Here is a 22,900-nt window from a genome sequence, read left to right as displayed (position 1 = left end):
TTATCAAGATTGCCAGTTACCTCCACACTGCTAAATCTTGTCCTCCTCATCGTCATGTTAACCTGTGAGTAGCATTCACATAATCACTTCTGCTTTCTTAACACTTTTTCTATTCTCCTTTCTGGGACATCTCTATTTCTCCTCCTATTCCATTAGCTGTTCTGTCTCCTTTGCTTGTTCTTTCCCTAACCACTAAATGTTAGAGTCCTCCAGAGTCTCTAGATCTCTTCCTACCCCTCCTCCCTAGTGATCTCATCCACCCTCCAGGGCTTTATATACTGTCTATTTACTGATGTCTCCAAAATTAGTATCTTTAGCTCCAGATCTGTCCTCTAAACAACATAATTCATCCAGTTACCTAATTGACATTTTTGTTTGGGTGACTAGTAGACATCTCAGACTTAACATTTCCAAAGCTTATAGTAAAAGTCTACCAACTCTGCTTTCAAAATATATCCAAAATCATCACTTCTCAACACTTTCACCCCTGACGCCCTGGTTCAAGTCATTATAAACTGCTAGGATTATTTCAATGGAACTGGTTTCCCTGCTTCTGACTTAACCCCCCACCACCATACACAGTGAATTCTCAACAGAGAAGCCAGAGGGATCCTTTTAAATATAAAACAGATTTTGTCATTTCTTTACTCAAAACTATTCCATGGCATCACTTCCCAGAGTACAAGCCAAAAGCCCTTACCGTAGTGTTCAGGTTCTCCATGATCTGGCCCCATTACTACCTTTCCAGTCTCACCTTCTAACTTTCTTCCCCTTGTTCTCTCTGTTTGAGGCACACTTATGTCTAGGCCAATTGACATGTTTATTTGTTTCCTTCCACTGGTATGTACATGCTGACTTTTTTTGTTTGTTTGTCAGTATGTCTCCCAGCAAAAGAATGCCTGACACATAGGAATTCATTAAATATGTGATGAATAAATGGCTGAACTAAATGAATTCTAAGGTAGCTTCAAGTTCCAGATGTGCAGAATTTGGTAAAGGGAAATCTGGGGTTTTCAACCAGGTGTCAAGTATTAGGAAGAATGTATAAGCTGCTGAAGGCAATGAATTTAATTTTGGGCATGTTGAGTTGTGTGAAATATCAAGGTACAGATGTCTGATGTTTTACACAGCTTAAATGTAGGAACAACACCTAAGGGAAAAGCTGGGCATAAAGATAAATGATATTTTTGTTGTTAGATGGGTGATCATGGAAATGACTCACGTCAGCCTGAGACAGTATCTAGGGAAGAAATCCAACTTTGAAGACATGAATGTTTTTAAGAATCAGGAAGAGGTAAAACCAGTAAAAGAAAAGAAATAATTAGAAGGATAATGGTGGTAAGGATATTAAAAGAAGGAAAATGTCAGTTGTCAGGAAGGTCAAGCAGAATGACTTTGTATGTGTGTATATGTATACACAGATGCATGTGTGTGTTATACGCATGCATCTTAGAACAATTTCTGTAGAATAGTAGGGGAAATGAGAGTTCATTAGGTGGAAATTGAGGAAGTGAAAATAGCTAGTCTAGATTACTTATTCAAGGAAGTTGACCATGGAGGGTAGGTAATGCTGAGTATTAACATGAGGCAAAGATAAGGCTGGAAAGAAAAGTGTTTAAAAGGTGGGCAAGGCTTTTGGGCTAAATGTAAGGGGCACTAAAAACTAAAAACAGGTAGAGGGGAGAGCTAATGAGGAGACCAAGTTATTAGATGGGATAGAGAGTTCAGGTGAAGGTTTGAGCCATAGAGAAGACAGGTGGATATTTCCCTGGTAAAGGAGGTAAGTAGAGGGAGTACTATGGTAGAATTGGAGGGGACACACACTGAGAGGGTCCACGTTTGATAGATTCTCTTCTATTATGTGAAGTAGATTGTAAAGGCAAAGGCTGGCCATTAGTGCATGTGAAACAGTGGTAGCCTTGAAAAGTGTGGTATTGTTTGGGAATGACAACCCTGATGAATACAAAAACAGTTACCAGAATAGGATGGCCATGTAGTAGTTGAGAGTCTGCAAAAAAAAAAAAGGCATATTCCCAAGCATTTATATGTATACGTTTAGTACTGGTCAGTAATCAAATATTTTCTGCCCATTGTAGCACAACTAAGGAACGGCAAGAAATACAGAGTCCAAATTTTACTGCACCTGGTCAAGAATTTCTGTCTAAATCTCATTTTCATGAACGCCTGGCTTTGGAAAAATCTTCAAGCATTTTATCAATTTCGAGGCAGCCATTTTATAAAGTTCCTGCTACAAGAAATGAAGAAATGAAACGCCCAGTTACTACAGGCAAACCGACCAAAATCTTTGTCCCACCTTTTAAAACTAAATCACATTTTCACAGAGATGAACAGTGTGTTAGCAAGAATATTAATTTGGAGGAAAACAAACAGAAACAAAACATAGACAAACATGGCTCTGGTGATAGTGAAAATAATATTAATGACAGTGAGATTCATCAACTTAACAAAAACAACTCTAATCAAGCAGCGACTGTAAATGTCACAAAGCGTGAAGAAGAACCTTTAGGTATTGTCTGACAATTTGTGTAACACATTTTTGCCTTTCAGTTAGATATTTCTCATGTTAAATAATGTCCTGGGTTGTTTTTTTTTTCCCCCTTTTATGGTTCTTAATAATTTCTAAACCTTTTTTAATGGTTTAAATTTTCTAAATCCAAAGATTAGATTTAGATTATCCTAATATTTTCTTTCAAAGATGACTACTTGTGGACTTTCTTGTTAAAAAAAAAAAAGCTGTTAGACATATAATCTAGGACTATTACCAGAATATATTTTTTATCATACTAATTTTCTTCAAAAATGAAGATAAAAATAATATATTTCTATTCTCTATACAACTTTGTAAGTTGAAACTTTTTCATCCATGAAAGATTTAAAAGGGGTAGGGGTTTCCTTTTTCTCTATATATAAAATTAGAGCAAAGTGATATATATAATTTATAAAGCAGGGGTTGTGCTTTTTAAATTTACATTCAATTTTATTTTTGCTAATTATTCTTTAACAGATTTAATTACAGGTCTTAAGAATGCCAGAGATATACAAGATATGCGGATTAAAAAGAAACAAAAGCAACATATCTTTCCACAGCCAGGCAGTCTGTATCTTGCAAAAACATCCACTCTGCCTAGAATCTCTCTGAAAGCAGCAGTAGGAGGACAAGTTCCCTCTGCATGTTCTCATAAACAGGTATGCTTTTGTGTACAATACTTACAGTTTTTATAGCAAAGTGTAATTAGTATCTACAAATTGTTTCAAGAACGAACAAATAGCCATGGGAATGAATGAATGAAATCATCATGCTTCTTAATTAGCCTGCCGTGGCCTCCCTCTCTTCTGCTAGGCCTGCCTTATCCTATCAAAGTGATCTGTGCTTCAAGACCCTATCTGTACTAAAAATAGAAAAATTATCTGGGCACAGTGGTGCACGCCTATAGTCCCACCCAGCTACTCAGCAGGCTGAGGCAGGAGAATGGCTTGAGTCCAGGAGTTTGGGGTTGCAGTGAGCTTCTGATCACAGCACTGCTCTCTAGCCTTGGGCAACAGAGCAAGACTACTGTGTCTCAAAAAAAAGGAAAGGCCATGTACAAATCTGACCTCCTTAGGTAATTTTCCCTAAAATACTTAAAATTTTTCCTATTCTTTTCTTTCTAAATTTTTGAACTTAGAAGATTTTGTAAAGCATGAGAGATTTTTATCCCCACAATACTTCCCTAGGGCAGATTTAGCAAGAAGTATTATATAGGGCGAGTGAAAAAGGTACAGCAGACTCTTGAATGTATAGGTCATATATAGCACATTAAAATTTTTAGCTTTCAATACATGTTAAATATTTTTATACTGAATATTCTAGTATTTAAATGAAAATTTTTTGGCAAATTCAGTTTGGATTTGTTATAATTGTTTTTATTGTGTGAAGTGTGTTCATTTTGACTTGTTTTTCATTCATTGTCAATTTTTTCTGTTTATTTTGTGCAGCTGTATATGTATGGCGTTTCTAAACATTGCATTAAAATTAACAGCAAAAATGCAGAGTCTTTTCAGTTTCACATGCAGGATTATTTTGGTAAGGAAGATTTATGGGCTAGACAGGGAATACAGTTGGCTGACGGTGGATGGCTCATACCCTCCAATGATGGCAAGGCTGGAAAAGAAGAATTTTATAGGTACTCCATGCAAAAAGACTTTATATTAACTTTTATGTATTTCATCATTTCTCTCTTCCTCACAAGTCTCTCTTTTGTCTCTTTCATGTACCTTGAACTAAAAAGTGGTCTAGAAATCAAATTTTATACATTGAATCATTAAGTACATTAGTAGTTTGGTAGACATTCTGTTGAAATCTTTTGAAAAGTAAATATGGTTTGTCCTGGGATTTAATAAGCTGAATTTTCTTAAATTGGGACATTTTTCTTATGCATTTACAAAATAAAGGCTGATAAGAAAAGTTAAATTTGAAATGGCTGTATCGTAGACTCCCCACATGTACACACAGATTTATGTCATATTCTCTTTCATTGTATATTTTAATAAATATAAATATTATAGTGTTTAATAAACATTAAAAGTGAAACAGAAGTATTTAAATATCAGTGATAACAAATAACTAGAAAATCTCAATGCCTTAAAACATTAACAATTTAGAAACTGTGTAACTTCTTTTGATTCTAATGTTTACACAGACATAATTAAAACTTTTTGCTATCAGAGATATATTACTTTATGCCAGTGGCAAAAGATGGGAATCATTTTCTAGCACCCTTATTTTTAAAACTTTCTATGCATCTTTCCAAAAATTTTGGGAAAGCAGTAAAATTTTTTTTCTGAATTTTTTTAAAACTATTTTAGAGTGTTTTAAAATGGAAACATTATTTACATGTTGCACATTTCTTACATAACAAACATCTGCTGTAGGTTCTATAAGAGTAGGAAAAGTATAGTAAAACAATTGTATTTTCTTACACTACATAGACTGCATAATGTAGAGGTGTTAAGAATAATTACCCTGTAGTCAAGTGGACAGAGTTCATAAAGTGTTACAGTGTTAGAGTGTTCCTCTTATTGTTTGTTTTTTGATTGTTCACCGAATATCTTTTAATCACCTACTATGTGCTGGGTACTAGGGATAACAAAGCAAAACAAAAAAATCCCTGCCCTAATGAATCATACATTCTAGTGGGCATGGAAAGCACAGAAAATTTTTTTAAGTAACATGAATTGTATAGTATGTTAAAAAGTGATAAGTACTCTGAAGATAGATAAAGCTGGGAAGGTGGTAGAGAAAGTTGGGTGAGGAGAGATGCAAGGTTTAAACAGAATAAGTAGTAAGGAAGGCTTTACCACATTGGTGACATTTAATAAATGACTTGAAGGAGGTAAAGGGATTGAGCATAGGACTGTCTGGGAAAGCTTCCCAGCCTCTAAGAGAGGAACATGCTTAAAAGACTTGAGGAACACAAATTACTGTAGCTAGAGTATAGTGGGCAGAAGAGTATTACTAATGAATAGAAAGGAAAGACCTCATAGACCTTTGTAAGAACTTTAGCTTTTATTCTTGACTAACAGTTTTTACTCTGAGTAAACCATTTGAAGGTTTAAAGCAGAGAGTGACGTGATCTAACTTAATTTTGGAAGAAAAATTCTGGCGGTTTTTGAGATTGGCAGGGAAGGGCAAGGATGGAAGCAGAGAGACCACTTAAGCTATTGCAGTAATCCTGGTGAGAAATGATTGCTTGGACGAGGGAGGTGGCAGTGGAGTTGGTGAGAAGCAGTTGGATTTGGCGTGTATTTTGAAGGTGACCATCAGGATTTACTCAAGAATTGGATGTAGAGTGTGAGCAAGGAGGAAAGTAGATTGGCTCCAAAGATTTTGACCGTAGCAGCTGGAAGGATAGAGTTACCATGTAACTTTACCAGAATTGAGAAGACCAAAGATGGAAGGGAAATTGAAAGTATAGTTTTGGACACTTGAAGCTTAAGATGTGATAGTAGACATCCAAGTGTAGATGTTAGATAGGCAGTTGGATATGCAAGTCTATATGTAGATGAATTATAGCCAAAGAAATAAATTTAAGAGTGGAATTTAAAGTCAGGAAAAGGAGACTGAGAAAGAGCAGCCAGAAAGGAATAAATGCAGAAGAGTGTGGGGTGTTGCATGGAGATGGAGTTCTAAGGAATAGAGATTGACCAACTGTTACCTTCACTGCTGATTGGTAAAGTAAGGTGAAGATTGAGATTGACCACTGGATTTAGCACTGTAGAGGACATTACTAACCTTAATAAAAATAGTTCAGTAGATTGGTGAGTTGAAAGGCCCATTAGAAAGCAATTATAGGGCAATTGAAGAAGAAGAGTTGGAGATAATCAGTGAATTCTTTCAGGGATTGCTAAAGAGAGAAGCAGAGAAAGGGGCGGTACTTGGAGGAGGTAGTAGAATAAAAGGGTCTTGGTTTTGCCTTGTTTGTTTTAAGGCAGAAAAAACTTTTTATGCTAATGGAGATTGTCTAGTACAGAGGAAAAAAGATGACAGCAGGAGACAAAGGAGGCACTTCCTAGTCAGTGGCTGTGGTAGGTGGTAAGGGTTGGGAATTAGTACACAAATGGCAAAGGGAGAAGGCAAAGGGTAAGGATGTGTGGGTGCTGTAGGTTGGGTAGATGTGAGGGTGGAAGTTTATGGAAGTTCTCTTTTACTTCTGTTTTCTTAGTGCTAAGAGTGAGTGTGAGAGGAGGAGGAGTTAGAGATTTGAGAAGAGAGGGGACAGCATTAAGGAGAGCACCAGGACCAGGGAAGGGCGTTCTCAGGCATCATTTCTAAAAACAATCTCTTTAATAAGAAAAGTAATCTGTAATTATTTTAAGTTAAGGATCTCATTTTCCAGGAATAGTTATAATGACTGTTAAGTAATGTTTTATTAGTATAATACTTTGATACATGTTAAATAATTTTCTAAAATTATATTACTTATAAATCTTACATTAATTTATAAAAACTTATTGAATGTACAATGTAGTTTTTGTGCAGAGAATAATTGTCATTGTCGAATTCAGTATCATCCTATGTGTTTTTTATGATACTCTTCTAACTTTATTTATTCAGGGCTCTGTGTGACACCCCAGGTGTGGATCCAAAGCTCACTTCTAGAGTTTGGGTCTATAATCACTATAGATGGATTATATGGAAGCTGGCAGCTATGGAATTTGCTTTTCCTAAGGAATTTGCTAATAGATGCCTAAGCCCAGAAAGGGTGCTGCTTCAACTAAAATACAGGCAAGTTTTCATATACTGCAGTATGGTTCAGGCTTCTGTGCAGTCTGTGACTTTCACATCAAAGATGGTGCATGAGCCAGTTGCCAGTGACGTTGCCATCCCACCCTGCTGTTCATGTTGTACAGAGCTGTTCTCTTGTCATCCCCCACTTAAGAGAGATCACACACCTCTTGCTTCCCTCTTCCCCTACTCCCTTCTTAACCTCTTGGCATATGAGAAGAAAATGAGTTGCTAATTTGATCCACTATTCAGAGATTGCTAATAAAACATTTCTGCATTTCTTTGCTTTTTAGTATTCATATTTTAACAATATAAAACTTAATATATTACTGGCTACAAATTCTCTTTCAGTGTGTCTTTGAATTTAATATTTATTCTCAATTATTCTGTGACTTTTTTAACAATGGAATGCTAGAGTCATGATTCCTAAAATATGCATTTTTCTATTCATTTGTAGATATGATTTGGAAATTGATAGAAGCAGAAGATCAGCTATAAAAAAGATAGTGGAAAGGGATGACACAGCTGCAAAAACACTTGTTCTGTGTGTTTCTGACATAATTTCATCGAGCAAAAGTATATCTGAAACTTCTAGCAGTAAAACTGATAGTGTGAATACCAACAAAGTGGCCATTATTGAACTTACAGATGGGTGGTATGCTGTCAAGGCCCTCTTAGATCCTCCCCTCTCAGCTCTCTTAAAGAATGGCAGACTGACTGTGGGTCAGAAGATTATTATTCACGGAGCAGAACTGGTGGGCTCTCCTGAAGCTTGTACACCTCTTGAAGCCCCAGAATCTCTTATGTTAAAGGTAAATTACTGTACACTCTTGATAAAAATTAGTCACTGATCGAGTTAATTCTAGAAAGGTTTTACATTTAAAATTTTAAATTTACAGCCGGGCACAGTGGCTCACGCCTGTAATCCTAGCACTCTGGGAGGCCGAAGTGGGCGGATTGCTCGAGGTCAGGAGTTCGAAACCAGCCTGAGCAAGAGCAAGACACCATCTCTACTATAAATAGAAAGAAATTAATTGGCCAACTAATACATATAGAAAAAAATAGCCAGGCATGGTGGCGCATGCCTGTAGTCCCAGCTACTCTGGAGGCTGAGGCAGAAGGAGGTGGATTGCTTGAGCCCAGGAGTTTGAGGTTGCTGTGAGCTAGGCTGACGCCATGGCACTCACTCTAGCCTGGGCAACAAAGAATTTTTTTTTTTTTTAATTTACTTATGTTGTTAAGGATGCTCCAGTTCTTGAAAATGTACTGATACTCTTAGTATAAGAAGCAGATTCTTCAGACAGTTCAATGTTTTGTGCTGTTTTGGGGAGAGCCAGAGATATTTCTTGAGCTCAAATAATACCGTTCCAATTAAAAAGCAAGAGTAAATTTGCACTAGGTATTCAATTTTGGTACCTATAGCCCTTGCTGCCACCTTGTTTTCAGCTTTGCTTCCATCCTGATTATTTGGTCAGATTCCTATTTCAGTGTAATTAGAGAATTAGATTTCAGTGGTTCTCGAATATGCAATAAAATATACCTTTCATCTCTATGTAGATTTTAAACTGTATAACAGGATTTTGCCATGTTAATAGTCTGCAGTATTGCTATCAGAAATTACTGATAACATTGCACATTCAGATTCATTTATAAGGCAACCTTATAGAGAATTTACTTTTGTTAATTTGGATTACTCTAAGGAGAACTTAGAGTAATTTATACAATTATAATTAATAAAACTATAATTTAATAATTTATACAACTATAAGTTATATAAATTAAACATTTTTAAGGTAAAGAGATATTTTATGTGGTGTTAGCTCCACACTGGATTGCTTTTTACTGAAAGCATTCCATCAAACTGAAACATGCTTTTGGTGTATGTTGCTTAGAATATCACATTTGCAATGGCTTTCATTTTCTTGTTTGTTTTTATCAAATCAATGCATATGCATAATTTGAAAACTCAAGTAATACAAGGCCCATGACGAAAAGAAAAACACTCACTGGCACAACCCTCCCACTCCCTATTCATGCTCCCTAGAGGCAACCATTTCCAGTCCTATTGGCTGTTTCTTTGGCTTGTACTGCTATGTCATCTTTTCCCCTTCAGTTTAAACAGTAACTATTAATTTCCTGCTATGGAAGATAAGGATTTAGCTCTCTTACACCAACACTGCCACATATTTTTCTTTCTCTATCTTCTGCATTTTAATAGAGCATAATTTTTAGTGAAGGCTATATTCAGTATATACATTAAATAACTATGAAAAATATTTTTTGCAGCTTAGCACCTGACATGCTATAATCACATTTCTTTTCTTTACAACTTACTACTTTCCACACAGTTATTAACTGTCTTTTCTTGTTTATTTTTCTTAATTGTTTGTATCCTTATCACTGACTCGCTCCCACACTGGAACTATAAAAATCCTCACCAGTATGTTGAAATATCTCCATTAGTTTCATCTCTTTTTCTTGGGGACCCCTGGACCTCTTCATACTTGTACTGCATTCTGAAGTGGTTATTTTCATTATATGCTGCACAGCTCTTATTCTGGAAATTCTTCTCACCTCTTTTCTGTGTTAAAAGCCTGGATTCTATGGTATATTTCTAGACTTATTTCCTAGTTCTAAGGGCACACAACTCCAGAGGCTTCTTGAGAAAGGGAGCATACAGCTTGTTGATATCTTTTTGTAAGGTTGGCTAAATATAGAATTCTAGATTGAAATAATGCCTTCACAGTTTTTAAGACTTTTTTTTTTTTTTTTGAGACAATAGTCTCGCTTTGTTGCCCAGGCTAGAGTGAGTGCCATGGCATCAGCCTAGCTCACAGCAACCTCAATCTCCTGGGCTCAAGCAATCCTCCTGCCTCAGCCTCCCAAGTAGCTGGGACTACAGGCATGTGCCATCATGCCCAGCTAATTTTTTCTATATATATTAGTTGGCCAATTACTTTCTTTCTATTTATAGTAGAAACGGGGTCTCGCTCTTGCTCAGGCTGGTTTCGAACTCCTGACCTCGAGCAATCCGCCCGCCTCGGCCTTCCAGAGTGCTAGGATTACAGGTATGAGCCACCGCGCCCGGCCTAAGACTTTTTTATCTTCTTGCATCTAATATAGCTCCTGCTAAGTTCAATGTTATTTTTATTCTTAGTCCTTCAGTATGTGGTCTGTTTTTAAGACATTTTTAATATTGTTTTTTCTTTATTATTTTGAAATTTGTCAATAAAGTACTTTGCTGTCTTTTTTTTTTTTTTTTGTCTAGATTGTAGATACACACTAGCACTAAATCTAGAAACACATGTCCTTCATTGAGTTCTGGAAAACATTTTTTAAGTGGTACTTTGATAATTTCCTCCCTTTCATTATTTTTATTTTCTCTACTTTTGGGGGTATCGGGGCAGATCTCCTGATATTTGTCCTTTATTGAGTTCTGGAAAAATGTTTTTAAGTGGTACTTTGATAATTTCCTCCCTATCATTATTTTTATTTTCTCTGCTTTTGGGGGTGTCAGGGTAGATCTCGTGATATTTGGACACTAGGCCTCCTGGAGTGGTCCTCTAATTTTCTATTTTCCTCCTACCTTCTATTTTATTGTCTGTTTTTATTCCAACTTCCAGGATAGTTCTTAATTTTTTCCTCGAATCTTTAAAGTAAATTTTTATTTACCAGCTTAATTTTCATTTCTGAACAGACCTTTATTATTATCTAAATGTTTTTCTTTTTTTTGTCATACTCAGTTCTTATTACATAGATATAATATCTTCTCATCTTTCTAAAGCTATTGATTAATGTTTTGTTTTATTTTAGGTTTTTCTGGTCTCTGCATTTTTTTTCCTATGAGAACCTCTTCTTTTGTTTGTTTGGGCTGATCTTTCCTCTTTGATAGAGTGGTACCAATGAGCTTACTACGAGCTCTGTGTGAGATGGGACTTGTCAGCTTAGAGGGTGATAAGGTGGGAATTTGGTTTTTTAGTTAGGAGACCCTCAAATATTAGTGAGTATTCTGAGACCTGAGCAGAGAAAGGAAACTATTAGGAAGGCACATTTTCAGCATTAAGGATTTTCCTTGCAGTTTTGTTTTCAATATAGCATCTCACTCCTCTCTAGCTGCTTCTTCCTGATGTTCCAGAGTCAACGATATGTGTGGTTCGGTTTCTCCAGAAAGTAAAGTCTCCTGGGGATTTTTTTTTTTAGGATGAGGGAGAGACAGCTACCTGGCTGCTTGGAAAAGAAGAGGAAATCTGGAGTCTTAACTATCTTTGTACAAAATTTCAACCACTCCTCCTATTTTAAGCCCCACCTTATGCTCCTGGCTTCAGAGGTACCTGTTGCCTCTAATTTGAGTGTTTTCCTTCAATTATTTTGTTTCATATTAACTCCTTACAACTCGCTTGCTGGCTGAGTAATGTTGGGGAAGTTATGTAACTTCCCATATACTTCAGCTTTACTTATAAACTTGGAATAAGTCTTGGGTTGTTCTGAAGATTAAATGTTATTATATGTAAAGCATTTAACATCAGGTCAGGTACCATAGTAAGAGTCCTTTGAGTGTTTGCTATTTTTTTAATTAGCTATAATTATTCTCAGGCTACTTTGTCATTTACTTATCCAACAAATTTTTAACTTCCAAAATTTTAGTGTAGCTCATCTACTGTTCTCTTTAGTTCTTTTTGTCCTTGTAGGTTTTTTGAGGAAGCCTAGATAAATAAGCATATTTTAATCCATCATGTTTAAATTGAAGTCCATTTTATCTATTTATAATAGAAATATTTCAATCGCTTTAAGGCCTTATAACAGTATAAATATACTACTTTTAAGAAGTATTGGCTGGACGCAGTGGCTCACTCCTGTAATCTTAGCACTCTGGGAGGCCGAGGCAGGCAGATTGCTCAAGGTCAGGAGTTCGAAACCAGCCTGAGCAAGAGTGAGACCCTGTCTCTACTATAAATAGAAAGAAATTAATTGGCCAACTAATACATACAGAAAAAATTAGCTGGACATGGTGGCACGTGCCTATAGTCCCAGCTACTCGGGAGGCTGAGGCAGCAGGATTGCTTGAGCCCAGGAGTTTGAGGTTGCTGTGAGCTAGGCTGATGCCACGGCACTCGAGTTCTAGCCTGGGCAACAAAGCAAGACTCTGTCTCAAAAAAAAAAAAAAGTATTATATTTTGGCCAGGCATAGTGGCTCACACCTGTAATCAGAGTGCTTTGAGAGGCTGAGGCAGGAGGACTGCTTGAGCCCAGGAGTTTGAGACCAGCCTTGGCAACATAACCAGACCCAGTCTCTACAAAAAAAAACTTTAAAAAAATTAGCCAGGCATGGTGGTGTGCACCTGTAGTCAGTCCCAGCTATTTGAGAGTCTGAGGCAGAAGGATTGCTTGAGCCCAAGAGTATGAGACTGCAGTGAGCTATGATTGTACCACTACACTCAAGCATAGGCTATGGAGCAAAACCATGTCTCAGAAAGCAAAAGTACTATATTTTGAAAACATTTTCACTTGCATACAATTTTTCTACTTATTGATTTTCTTACTAATTGTCATAAGACTTTTAAAAATACTTTATAGCAACCCTAAAAGAATAGAAACTCTTTTGAGACTGGGCACAGTGGCTCACACCTATAATCCTAAACACTCTGGGAGGCTGAGGCAGGAGGATCGCTTGAGGTCAGGAGTTTGAGACCAGCCTAAGCAAGAGTGAGACCCTGTCTCTACTAAAAATAGAAAAAGAAAAAAGTTAGCAAGGTGTGGAAGTGCGTGCCTATAGTCCGAGCTACTTGGGAGGCTGAGGCAGGAGGATCACTTGAGGCCAGGAGTTTGAGGTTGCTGTGAGCTAGGGTGCACCCCAGCCCTCTAGCCTGGGTTACGGGCAAGACTCTGTCTCAGAAGAAAAACTAAAAACTACTATGAAATCTGTAATAGAATTGAATGTATATTTAATTTCTAAATCAATTTATTCATTACTTTGTCCAGATTTCTGCTAACAGTACTCGGCCCACTTGCTGGTATACCAAACTTGGATTCTTTCCTGACCCTAGACCTTTTCCTCTGCCCTTGTCGTCACTTTTCAGTGATGGAGGAAATGTTGGTTGTGCTGATGTAATTATTCAGAGAGCATACCCTGTACAGGTATGATATATTCTTGAACTTTACTGTGTATTTCTTTCTTTTGAGACAATTAATTTGAATGTTCCCTCATTACCATTTTTGTGTTTGTGTGTGACACATTATTACAGTGGATGGAGAAGACATCATCTGGATTATACATATTTCGCAATGAAAGAGAAGAAGAAAAGGAAGTAGCAAAATATGCAGAGGCCCAACAAAAGAGACTAGAAGCCTTATTCACTAAAATTCAAGCAGAATTTGAAGAGCATGAAGGTAAAATGAGTTGTATGTTACAAATCCTTTATTTTTTACATGAGAGCTAAGTTTCAGAGGCTTCCAATTTAACATTTATAATCAAGTGAATTGTCTTTATTTTTGAATAATAGATTTTTTCTAATTCTGAATCTTAATTTTTTAAAAAATATTACACTGATATACAGATAAGCATTGGACTGATCCCAAATTATCACATCTTTATTTAATATACTGAGCTTTTATTACTTATAATTATCTTAGGCAATAAAACCTTACATACTAACAGTACTTTTCAGAAATCTTAAGTATACTCCTCTTAAGCTTCAGTCCTAAAGTATCAAGAGTATCCTTTTTTGGTATTAGAGAAAGGATAGCAACAAGGGAGAGAACTAGGAGATTATTTTTCTCTAAGCCTTTTGTCACTCTTTTTCCTCAGTGTCCTTATCTACATTATATAAATTTTGCAATTTTGTCATTGTAGTTATTTTCATGTGTTGTCATACCTAAAACTAAGACTTATTATCCCTGTGCCATCAGTTTTAATAATAAAAATCATATCTCCTAGAACCTGACTTTTCTGCAGAGAAAAAGAAAAAAAAATTATAGCATTTTTTATGTTTAAAGGACATAAATTTTACTTTATCCAGTCTACCTATTTTTGTCCCTGAAGGTCTCGTGCTTTCCTGCATTTCCTATATTCCTAACTTTCCTTTCTATTTAACTTCATGTTCTATAAAAACCTGAGGAAAGATGGGACTCCTAATACTTTATTTGCTTAAAATTATCACTAGCTCATAGTGTTTTCATGAATAAGTGAATCATGAACTCATTCACGGGCATACCTCAGAGATATTGCAAGTTTGGTTACAGACCACTGTGATAAAGCCAATAACGCAATAGAGGAAGTCACACAAATTTTTGGGTTTCCCATGTAAAAGTTATGTTTACAGTATACTGTAATCTGCTAAGTGTGCAATAGCATTATGCCTAAAAAAGTAATATGCATAACTTAATTTAAAAATACTCTATTGCTAAAAAATGTTAACGACCATCTAAACCTTCAGGTTATAATCTTTTTGTGGGTGGAAGGTTTTGCCATGATGGCTGATGACTGATCAGGATGATGGTTGCTGAAGGTTGTGGTACCTGTGGCTATTTTTTAAAATAAGACAACAAAACAGATTGCTGCATTGAATGACTCTTCCTTTCATGAAAGATGATGCTGTTTTGATAGCATTTTACCCAAAGTAGAACTTTCACAATTGGAGTCAGTTCTCTCAGACCTTGCCACTGATTTATGAACTAAGTTTATGTAATTCTCTAAACCCTTTGTTGTCACAACATCTTTACCAGGAGTAGATTCCTTCTCAAGAAACTACCTTCTCTCTTTTGCTACAAGGGGGTCTAGTCGTCATCTGTAGCATATGTATCTTGCTCTGTAAACCTATGTCTTGCTCTTGTTCTATAATCCTATCTTGTACCCCCTCAATAAATTTCACCTTGTGTTTGCCTTAAGACAAAAAGAAAGAAAGAAACTACTTTCTTTGCTCATCCATAAGAAGCACCTTCTTATCCCTTCAAGTTTTGTCATGAGATTGCAGCCATTCAGTCCCATCTGCAGGCTCCACTACTAATTCTTTTGCTGTTTCCATGACATCTGCAGTGACTTCCTCCACTGAAGTCTTGAACCCCTTAAAGTCATCCAGAAGGGTTGGAATCAACTTCCTCCAAAATCCTGTTAATGTTGATATTTTGACCTCATCACATGTATCGTGAATGTTCTTAATGGCATCTAAAATGATGAATTCTTTTTTTTTTTTTTCAGTTGGTTTTCAATTACTTTGCCCAGATCCATCAGAGAAATCACTATCTATGGCACTATAGCCTTATAAACTGGATTTCTTAAATCCTAAGTCTTGAAAGTTGAAATTACTCCATGATCCATTTGCTGCAGAATGGATATTGTGTTAGCAGGCATGAAAACAACATTAAATCTCCTTGTGCATCTCCATCAAACTTCATGGGTGTACATTGTCAATGAGCAGTAATATTTTGAAAGGAATCTTTTTTTTATGAGCAGTATGTCTCAATAGTACTCTTAAAATATTCAGTAAACCATGATATAAACAGATGTGCTGTCATCCAGGATTGATTGTTCCATTTCTAGAGTACAGGCATATTTAGGATAATTCTTAAAGGCTTTAGGATTTTGGGATGCTAAATGAGCACTGGCTTCAACTTCAAGTCATTAGCTTCTCAGCCCCTAAAAAGACAGCCTGACCTTTGAAGCTTTGAAGCCAGGCATTGACTTTTCTTCTCTAGCTATAAAAGTCCTCGATAGCATCTTCTTCTAATATAAGACTCTTTCATCTACGCTGAAAATCTATAGTTTAATTTGATCAGGTCCCGTTTATTTATTTTTGTTGTTGCTATGATTGCTTTGGGGGTCTTCTTCATAAATTCTTTGCCCAGGCCGACATCTGAAAGGGTCTTTCCTACATTTTCTTCTAGGATTCTTAAGGTTTCATGCCTTAGGTTTAAGTCTGTTATACACTGTGAATTGATTTTTGTAATAGGTGAGAGGTGGGGATCCAGTTTCAATCTTCTGCATATAGTTATCCAGTTTTTCCAGCACCATTTATTGAAAAGAAATTCTTTTCCCCAGTGCATATTTTTGTCCACTTTGTCAAAGATTAGATGACCATATGCAGATGGTTTCATCTCTGGATTCTCAGTCCTGTTCCAAAAGTCTGTATGTCTGTTCCTATGCCAATGCCATCAAATATCATGGTGTTTTAGTTACTGTGGCCTTGTGATTACAGCTTGAAGTCTGGTAGACTGATACCTCCCAGTTTGTTCTTTTTGCTTAAGATTGCTTTGGCTATATGAGGTCTTCTCTGGTTCCATACAATGCATAGAATTATTTTTTCTAGATCTGTAAAGAATGATGATGGTACTTTCATAGGGATTGCATTAATGCTGTAGATCACTTTAGGTAGTATGGACATTTTAACAACATTGATTCTGCCAATCCATGAGCAAGGTAGATTTTTCCATCTGTTTCCATCTTCTACAATTTCTTTTCTTAGTGTTTCTTAGTTCTCCCTGTATATGTCTCTCACCTCTTTCGTTACATATATTCCTAGATGTTTAATTTTCTTTGAGGTTATTATAAAAGACACTGCACTTTTTATTTGAATTTTGGCTTGACTGTTATTGGCGTATATGAATGCCTCTGATTTGTGTGTATTTATTTTGTATCCTGAGACTTTACTGAATTCATTTATAAATTCCAGGAGTCTCTTGGTTGAATCCTTGGGATTTTCTACATAGCATATCATCAACAAAGACAGTGTGATCTCTTCTGCCTTCATTTGGACACCGTTAATTGCCCTCTCTTGTCTAATTGCTCTAGCAAGGACTTCTAGCACTATGTTGAACAGAAGTGGAGATAGTGGGCAACTTTGTCTGATTCCAGTTCTAAGTGGTAATGGTTTCAGTTTTTCCCGGGAAACTATCATTAGAGCAAATAGACAGCCTACAGAATGGGAGAAAATATTTGCTCTCTACACATCCAACAAAGGGCTGATAACAAGAATCTATCTAGAACTCAAAAAAATCAACAAGAAAAAATCAAACAACCCCATCAATAAATGGGCAAAGGACATGAACAGAAACTTTTCAAAAGAAGACAGAATCATGGCCAACAAACATAAAAAGAAATGTTCAACATCTCTAATCATTAGGGAAATTCAAATCAAAGTCACAATGAAATATCACCTAACCCCAGCGAGACTGGCCTTTATCAAAAAATCCCAAAACAACAAATGCTGGCGAGGATGTGGAGAGATAGGAACATTCTTACACTGCTGGTGGGACGGCAAATTAGTGCAACCTCTGTGGAAAACAATTTGGAGATACCTCAAAGAGCTTAAAATAGAAATACCATTTGATCCAGCAATAGCACTATTAGGTATCTACCCAAAGGAACAAAAGATATTCTATAATAAAAACATCTGCACTCGAAAGTTTATGGCAACACAATTCACTATTGCAAGGGTGTGGAAACAACCCATGTACCTGTCAATCCATGAGTGGATTAATAAAATATGGTATATATATACAATGGAATACTATTCAATTATAAAAAACAACAGTGATCTAGCACCTCTTATATTTTCCTGGATAGAGCTTGAGCCTATCCTCTGAAGTGAGGTATCACAAAATAGTCAGCACATGTACTCACCACCAAATTGGCACTAACTGATGAACAGTAAGCTGCTCACATGGTAGTAATATTCTTTAGGGATTGGGGTTGGGGATGAGTAAACTCACAACTAATGGACTCAGTGAGCATCGTCGGGGGGGGGGGGGGGAGGGCACACCTCAAATCATGGTTTAGATGTGGCATAGTCATAACATATAACCAAAATGTTTGTATCTGCATAATATTCTGACATAAAATAAAAGAAAATCAGTGGTTTAGTGAGTCTACCTTCATCAATGATCTTAGCTAGATCTTCTGGATAATTTGCTACAGCTTCCCCATTGGCACTTGCTGCCTCATCTTGCACTTTTATGTTAAAGAGACTACTTCTCTCCTCGTGCCTCATGACCTAACCTCTGCTAGCTTAAGACTTCTTTCCTGCAGCTTCCTCGCCTCTCTTAGCCTTCATAGAATTGAAGAGAGTTAGGGCTTTGCTCTAGGTTAGATTCTGGCTTAAGGGAATGTCATGGCTGGCTTGATATTCTATCCAGACCACTCAAACTTTCTCTGTAACAGCAATAAGGCTGTTTCACTTTCTTATTATTCATGTGTTCACTGGAATAGCACTTTTAATTTTCTTCAAGAACTTTTCCTTTGCATTCACAACTTGGCTGTTTAGTACAAGAGGCCTACCTTTTGGCCTGTCTTAGCTTTCAACATGCCTTCCTCACTAAACTTAATCATTTGTAGTTTGAGTTAAAGTGAGAGACGTGTGACCCTTCCTTTCACTTGATTACTTAGAGGCCATTATAGGGTTATTAATTGGCCTAACTTTAATATTGTGTCTCAGGGCGTAGGGATGCCCACAGGGAGAGAAAAAGATGGGGTAATGGCCAGTTGGTGGAAGAGTCAGAACATACACATTTATCACTTAAGTTCACCATCTTATATGGGCATGGTTTGTGGCACCCAATACCATTACTATAGTAACATCAAAAGCTACTGATCACAGAGCACCATAACAGATATAATCATGATGAAAAAGTTTGAAATTTTGTGAGAGTTACCAGAATGTGACAAGGAGACACAAAATGAGCACATCCTGTGGGGAAAATGCTGCACATAGGCTGCTTGACACAGGGTGCCACAAACATTCAGCTGGGGATGAGGGGAGCAATATTTGCAAAACACAATAAAGTGAAATGCTATAAAACAAATATGCTTGTACTTAATGTCCCAATTACTCTAAGTAAACTCTGTATGACATTTTTTGACCATGTCGAAATTTTCCTAGAAAACTTAACAGATAGTTTATTTTTAATCTCCGTTGTTTGGATATTTTTTGCTTGATTCTCTAGTTTTAGGGGTTTTTTAAAATTTTTATTTAGCTAATAAGTGATGCTTTTTTTCCCCCTAGAAAACACAACAAAACAATATATACCATCACGTGCACTAACAAGACAACAAGTCCATGCTCTGCAAGATGGTGCAGAGCTTTATGAAGCAGTGAAAAATGCATCAGATCCAGGTTACCTTGAGGTAGGTGAGAGAGTAAGAGGGCATATAATGAGCTTTGATCTTCATCCTTTAAGATGGTAGGTGTCTTTACAGTGGTCTTTACAGGAAGCAATATGTTGAAATGTTGCATTTCTCAAAGGGAACGTGTATATTTCTGGGGTCCTCAATGATATGCAACCAATGTGGTATGCTTTCGATTTTATACTAAGTGGAGGATGGGAGGGTTCAAGAATTTTAGATATTAAATGTAGTTTAAAATACTGGTAAAACTTGTTTAGCTTTAAGATAAAACAAGTATCTTCAAAGCACTGGCTTAGTTTCCATGTTCTTAGCTCTTCTTCAGATTCTACCTAGAGCTTATTTCATAATCCTCTACCTTAAGGGTACTTAGGCAGAAAGGTTTCAGAAGCATTAAACTATGTTAGAAATAGCATAGCCTTTAGAATCATAGCTCTACTATTTATTTAAGTAAGCAAATGGGTAATAAAATAGCAATAAAATGGATATAAAATTTTTTAAGAATAACTTAGGTAATATATATATATATAATTTTCATATAAATGTTAGTTACTACCATTAGAATATCACTTCATATATTAAGATAAGCTACCTCCTAAACTAAGTTTTTAACACATTAACTGCCATGTGAGTTATATTTAACTCAAACTAGTTTTGAGCCTGGGGCTTCATGAAGCATATGTGACTTGCATGTCTCTTCACCTTGTGAACCACATGAACTATTTTTCAAGTTGCATATAACTGATGCAGAGAAAACAATAAAAAATAACAAATTTTTCATTAAATTAGAAAGGATCATTTTGATTTTGAAGTTTCTATTCTATTTTCATAATAAAACACCATGGCCCCAAGGAAAAAAATGTTTTTTCTAGTGTGGCAGTCAATATGTTAAACACCTGGATGTCTATAATAATTAATGCAAATTCCAGGATTAGTTTTCTAGATAGAAAAGAGAGGGAGGAAATATTTTACTTAAACTACTTTTCTGTTTATTGATTTTATTTTATTTAATAAATTTTGTGAATATAGCCTTATCTTTCTTAAATAGTGGAACTATAAAATAAACAGTACTTCATCAGTAGTGTGAGCAGTACTGTTCTGAATAGAATTTCATTCTGTTCTCAAATGTTACAACTTGGGCTCTTTTTGTGAGAAGTAGTCCAGTTTTAAAGCCTGTAAGTTTACTTGCCAGAAATCTGTAAGTTGAGACTGTATTATGCTTTCCTGAAAAATTATTTGCCTCTATCTTTTCTAATATTATTTCATTTGCTGGAACTTGTGCCTTCTTAGAATCATCATTAAAATAGTTTTGCCCGGCGCGGTGGCTCACGCCTGTAATCCTAGCACTCTGGGAGGCCGGGGCGGGCGGATTGCTCGGGGTCAGGAGTTCGAAACCAGCCTGAGCAAGAGCAAGACCCCGTCTCTACTATAAATAGAAAGAAATTAATTGGCCAACTAATATATATATAGAAAAAATTAGCCAGGCATGGTGGCGCATGCCTGTAGTCCCAGCTACTTGAGAGGCTGAGGCAGAAGGATTGCTTGAGCCCAGCAGTTTGAGGTTGCTGTGAGCTAGGCTGATGCCACGGCACTCAACTCTAGCCAGGGCAACAAAGTGAGACTCTGTCTCAAAAAAAAAAAGATAGGTTTAATTTCATCCACCAAATTTAACAACATATTTTTAGTCTGATTTCCTTTATAGAATTTACTGATATTATAAAGAGGAAATAAAGAGGCAGAATAACAGTTGGAGGACTAAGTTCTAGACCTGGTCTTGCCACTCTGTAACTGGTCAAGAGATTTGTCGCCTCATTCCCACCTTCTATCAAGGGAAAACCTCAGTGTAGGTTATCTCTAAAGCTCCAAGTATTTATAATTCTATGAGATTTGACTTAGATAAAATTATTAATAATTCTTGGAGGGGAATATAACCATCAATTTCTAAAATAGCCCTGTAGAACTTTTCAGTGACAATGGTGAATGTTGTAGGCTTGAAATCACAAGTTTGAAAAAATCATGTTTAAACATTGCCTATTTAGAAAGACCTTTGCATGATGCAGAGATTGTATAGGCTTCTTCCCAGTATAGATTAGGATATTAAGATGTGTGAGGCAGCAGCAGTCTAGTATGTTATATATCTAGATTCCATTTCCTATTTTATTTGTTTATTTGTTCATTTATTTATTTTGGTTACACTGAGTAATATTCCCAAGAGGTCCAGATAGGAATTTGCTAAAATCAGTAAGAGAGAAGTGTAGAGACAAAGATACAAACGTTTGTAGTACATGTCTGTTTTAAACTGTATCTCCTGTTTCAAAGAGCTAATGAAATTAAATGACAGGGGCTAAGAATAAAGGTTCTTGAGCCAGCTTCTCCCTATGTGGCCTATGCAAGTTTTCTTTGGACCTTAATTTTATCATCTATAACATGGAAACAGTAACAGTACCCACCTCATAGGACTGTTGTGAGGATTAAATGAGTTAATGCATTTACCACACATAGATCTATTTCTCAAGTATAGTGAGCATTCAAATGTTAGCCATTTTTAATGTATATGGTGATGACTATGATTATTAGAGTACATTTATAATTAGAGGATTGTTTTTGCAGTAGGGAAATTTTAGAATTAGTAACAGGTTGAGGTACCTGAGAATATTATGTGATAAACTGAATACATTAATCCACACCTTTAAGATGATCTCAATTCTGTTGTATTTATTCCCATTTAGAGTGATCCAATTACAATAAATGGGACTTTTTTGTTTTGTTTGCTTGTTGTTCCAATATTTTAAATGGTCATAGGGTTATTTCAGTGAAGAGCAGTTAAGAGCCTTGAGTAATCACAGACAAATGTTGAATGATAAGAAACAAGCACAGATCCAGTCGGAATTCAGGAAGGCCATGGAATCTGCTGAACAAGACAAACAAGGTTTATCAAGGGATGTTACAACTGTGTGGAAGTTGCGTGTTGTAAGCTATGCAAAAAAGGAAAAAGATTCAGGTCAGTGTGTAAATGTTTTGTTTTTATCACTTTTGTTAAGTTAAAAAGTAATCTGATTAATAAAATGATTATAAATGCTAGATAAAGTATAAAGTTAGTTTATATCAGGGGAGCAAAATGGACTACCAGTGCCCACAAAGTGATAATACAATCCTTACTCTTTATTATCTGTTTTGATTTTTAGACAAGAATTTTAATGATTATCAATTCTTCCCATTGCATCTTTTTCATATTTCTCTAAACAGTTATATTGAGTGTCTGGCGTCCATCATCAGATTTATATTCCCTGTTAACAGAAGGAAAGAGATACAGAATCTATCATCTTGCAACATCAAAATCTAAAAGTAAATCTAAACAAGCTAACATACAGTTAGCAGCAACAAAAAAAACTCAGTATCAACAACTACCGGTACAAACCTTTTCATTATAATTAATAATTATAATTTTTTGCCTTTTTTATTATAATTTTTCAATTTTGATAAATGTATCTTAAGTTACAGAC

At 36.0% G+C, this 22,900-nt stretch overlaps 1 protein-coding gene across 1 annotated transcript in view; it reads left to right on the top strand.

Moving 5' to 3' along the window:
- The window catches only part of BRCA2 (BRCA2 DNA repair associated), a 71,263-nt gene that overhangs the window by 34,867 nt on the left and 13,496 nt on the right, over nt 1-22,900 (top strand). The window contains exons 14-23 of the mRNA XM_076009517.1: nt 2,097-2,527; nt 3,026-3,207; nt 3,997-4,184; nt 7,115-7,285; nt 7,743-8,097; nt 13,265-13,420; nt 13,528-13,672; nt 19,279-19,400; nt 22,200-22,398; nt 22,644-22,807. Of these exons, the coding sequence (XP_075865632.1) occupies nt 2,097-2,527; nt 3,026-3,207; nt 3,997-4,184; nt 7,115-7,285; nt 7,743-8,097; nt 13,265-13,420; nt 13,528-13,672; nt 19,279-19,400; nt 22,200-22,398; nt 22,644-22,807 (2,113 nt within the window). The remainder of the gene's footprint in view (nt 1-2,096; nt 2,528-3,025; nt 3,208-3,996; nt 4,185-7,114; nt 7,286-7,742; nt 8,098-13,264; nt 13,421-13,527; nt 13,673-19,278; nt 19,401-22,199; nt 22,399-22,643; nt 22,808-22,900) is intronic.

Source organism: Microcebus murinus, chromosome 13 (genome assembly GCF_040939455.1).
Source record: "Microcebus murinus isolate Inina chromosome 13, M.murinus_Inina_mat1.0, whole genome shotgun sequence".
NCBI lineage: Eukaryota > Metazoa > Chordata > Mammalia > Primates > Cheirogaleidae > Microcebus > Microcebus murinus.
Note: the sequence above shows the minus strand (reverse complement) of the source record. Positions and strands in the feature narration are given on the sequence as shown.